The sequence below is a fragment of the Capsicum annuum genome, chromosome 9 (genome assembly GCF_002878395.1).
Source record: "Capsicum annuum cultivar UCD-10X-F1 chromosome 9, UCD10Xv1.1, whole genome shotgun sequence".
Taxonomy (NCBI): Eukaryota; Viridiplantae; Streptophyta; class Magnoliopsida; order Solanales; family Solanaceae; genus Capsicum; species Capsicum annuum.
In genome coordinates this window covers 10,171,364-10,174,399 of record NC_061119.1, presented here as the reverse complement: position 1 = coordinate 10,174,399, position 3,036 = coordinate 10,171,364, and the positions used below count along the sequence as shown (strand labels likewise).

Here is a 3,036-nt window from a genome sequence, read left to right as displayed (position 1 = left end):
TAGCGCCGCCTCCTGAAATTGGTCATGCAATACACGAATCTCAATTAGTCAAACTCCAATACGAGCATTGGATATGGGGTATGAACAGAGGCGGAGCCAACCTAATAATAGAGGGTTCATCCATCCCCTTCGACTGAAAATTATACTATTAATACATGATTAAAATGATTTTTATGTATATATTATAGATATTGAATCCTTTTTGGTGAGTTTTTCTTCAGATTTTGAAACCCTTTTATCTCCGCCTCTGAGTATGAAACCAAAAAAGAAAGTATTTCCAAAAGACGTTTAAAAAATAGAGTAATTATTAATTAATTAATTTTAAGTGGGGTGGTATGGTAGACACTACATAAATGTTCCTATCCAACACATCTACATCATGACCCTGTAACTTATTGCTGTGCGGATAGTGATTGTTTCCATTGCCAAAACTTGTGAACTTAAAATCCCACTCATTATGTAATACTTCATGCTTCTTTCATGATCTATTTTCTCCCAATGAGTACTTAATTCTCACTAGCAAGTTTCATCACTCTTTTGTTACAAAATAAATCATATATATAATACATTCCTAAATCTTGAAGATCTTGAACTTTACCATGGAGCTTAAGTGTGGCTTCATTGTCATCTTCCTCCTACTATTACTCGTCGCGCCGTCTTTTTCATCTTCTTCAGGTTTGTATATATTCAGAAGCGAATCTAGGATGAGTTTTGTGAGTTTTGTGGGTTGAACTACATGAATATCCATTTTTTTTTTTTTACTTATATTATGTATACATACATTTGAATTACTCTTGTTCCGAACTCACTATAATATATATACACTCTAGATCCTAGATTCGCCTTTTGTTTGTATCTTGAAGTGTTTATGAAATATGCTTAGTTATTTGCTTACTATTTATTGACTTTTATTGATAGGAAAGAAAGAACAACCTTACATACAATATATAAAGTTAGATATACATTTCAAAATTTACTCTAAACTATTAAAAACTTATAACGTCTAAATTCTGGATATGCTGCTACTGCTTAAGCTACTTGTATCGCGATGTTTATAATATATATTAAAGTTTTTTTTTTTTTTTTTTTTTTTTTTCATTTTTGCTTATTATTATTGACAGGGAAAATGGACTTATCAAATGTGGACACTTCAGAGATTTATGAAATTGATTATAGAGGACCAGAAACTCATACCAACATACCTCCACCAAGAGGGGGAAGGCATAATAGTCATCATCAAGGCATGTTGTTTCATCACAAAGCTATTAAGCCTGGAAAAAATGTAAGAAAATAACTCCATTTCTAAATATTATAGTGCACTTTTTAAAATGTTATTAGTGTATTTAGGGTCATTTGGTAGGAGGGATAAGGGATAGTTAATCCTTGATTAATTTTAGCCTGAGCTTATCTCATGTTTAGTTGGGATAAAATGCATGAGATAACTCATTCGGGGATTAGTTATCTCGGGATTGTAGTGTTAGTTTTATCCCTTATGGAGGGTGGGATAACTAATTCCGGAATAGCTAATCCCAAAATAGTTAACTCTAGGATAACTAATTTTCCAACCAAAATAGCGACATTTAGAGCTATGATGAAGTTGTTTTTGTATAGGTCACATGTTAAAACTGTGAAATTTATAACTAATGCTTGTCTCAGGTTAGTAGACCGTTATATCACACTCTGTCGGAGTGTGACCCTTCCTCCAATCCTACGTGAATACACGATGCTTCATGAACCATGTTGCCCCTTTTTTCATGCTATTTGTGTAGTTTGATACTTTAAAAGGAAACCCTAGAGCAACGATGAAGTTGTCTTTGTGTAATTTATAGATCACGAATTTAAATTATGAAATTACTTACTAAGGCTTGCGTCAGAGGACACTCTGGGAGTGAATGCACGCATGATGCTTCATGTATCAGACTGTCCCATTTTTTTTTTTTTAAAGTATAGGTTGATATTTGCACAACAGATTAGTTATTATTTTTCTTTCTTATAGTATTTTGTTTTATTCTGCAGGGGAAGAAAAATCATGGATGATGGAATAAAAGTTTGATATAATTAATGGTGTGATTTTTAGATCTATATATTTGGGCAAAGAGAGTGTGTGCTTATTTTGATGAAGCAATAGAAAATATATGATTGAACTTCTTTTTTATATAGTTTACTTTCATGTGATATATAGAGAATGTAATTAATTTTCAAATGCTTTAGATTGATTTTACTTTTATATATTATGTGCTATATATATATATATATATACTAAAGTTTGTGTAAATATATATAATAGGTGCAATTTATTCCTTATGAATCAATATAATAGTAGACCATGATCAGTTTAGCTTTGGTTGGGGGACAGAAAAAAATCCATCCATTTATTTTAAGAGGTATCGTGTCTAAGCTTTTTAAACATAAAAAAAAAAATAATATAATGTATTTTTTTTTTTAACGAGTTTTACATGTCGTGAGTTCAGATAGTCGGGATTGTCTCAAAATGGATATACACCAGGTGAATAACAACTGATATTATTATTTTGTTATATATTTAACGGTGTATCTTTAACACATATTAAAAGTACCCTAAAATTTTTGATTTTAAATATGATACCATATTTCTCTTTAAAAATATTATCCTTTTGGGACACATAAAAACAAATGAGGTATTATGCATTTGTAAGTGTCGGTTCTTCCCTAATCTCTTTATCTTCTTCTTCATCTTTTTTTTTTTTTTTTCCGTTTGTCTTTTTATTTTTTATTAACAATTTAAAATTTTTAATTTTTTTTTTAAATTTAAAAAGAATAAAAAAAAAAGTTACACACAAATTGGAATGGAAAAGAAAATACACAAAGTAGCTCGAAATTACTGTCAAATCCTCGCACTAAAAGTGGTATAATACGCTACGAATTTGATAAAATTAACTAGCTTTGATCAAAACTTTATATTTTTATCAAAAAATTTACTTAATAGGTAGAATTCATAAATTTAAAATTTTGATTTAGCTAATAAATTAACGAGGTGAACGGCTTTAAATTTTCGAA

General features: G+C 29.7%; 1 protein-coding gene across 1 annotated transcript; it reads left to right on the top strand.

Moving 5' to 3' along the window:
* The first annotated feature begins 373 nt into the window (after positions 1 to 373).
* Positions 374 to 2,229, top strand: LOC107842216. Its single transcript, XM_016685967.2, has 3 exons — positions 374 to 675; positions 1,122 to 1,282; positions 2,017 to 2,229. The coding sequence occupies exons 1-3, from the start codon at positions 600 to 602 to the stop codon at positions 2,035 to 2,037; spliced, it is 258 nt and encodes an 85-aa protein (XP_016541453.1). The 5' UTR covers positions 374 to 599; the 3' UTR covers positions 2,038 to 2,229.
* The last annotated feature ends 807 nt before the right edge of the window (positions 2,230 to 3,036 follow it).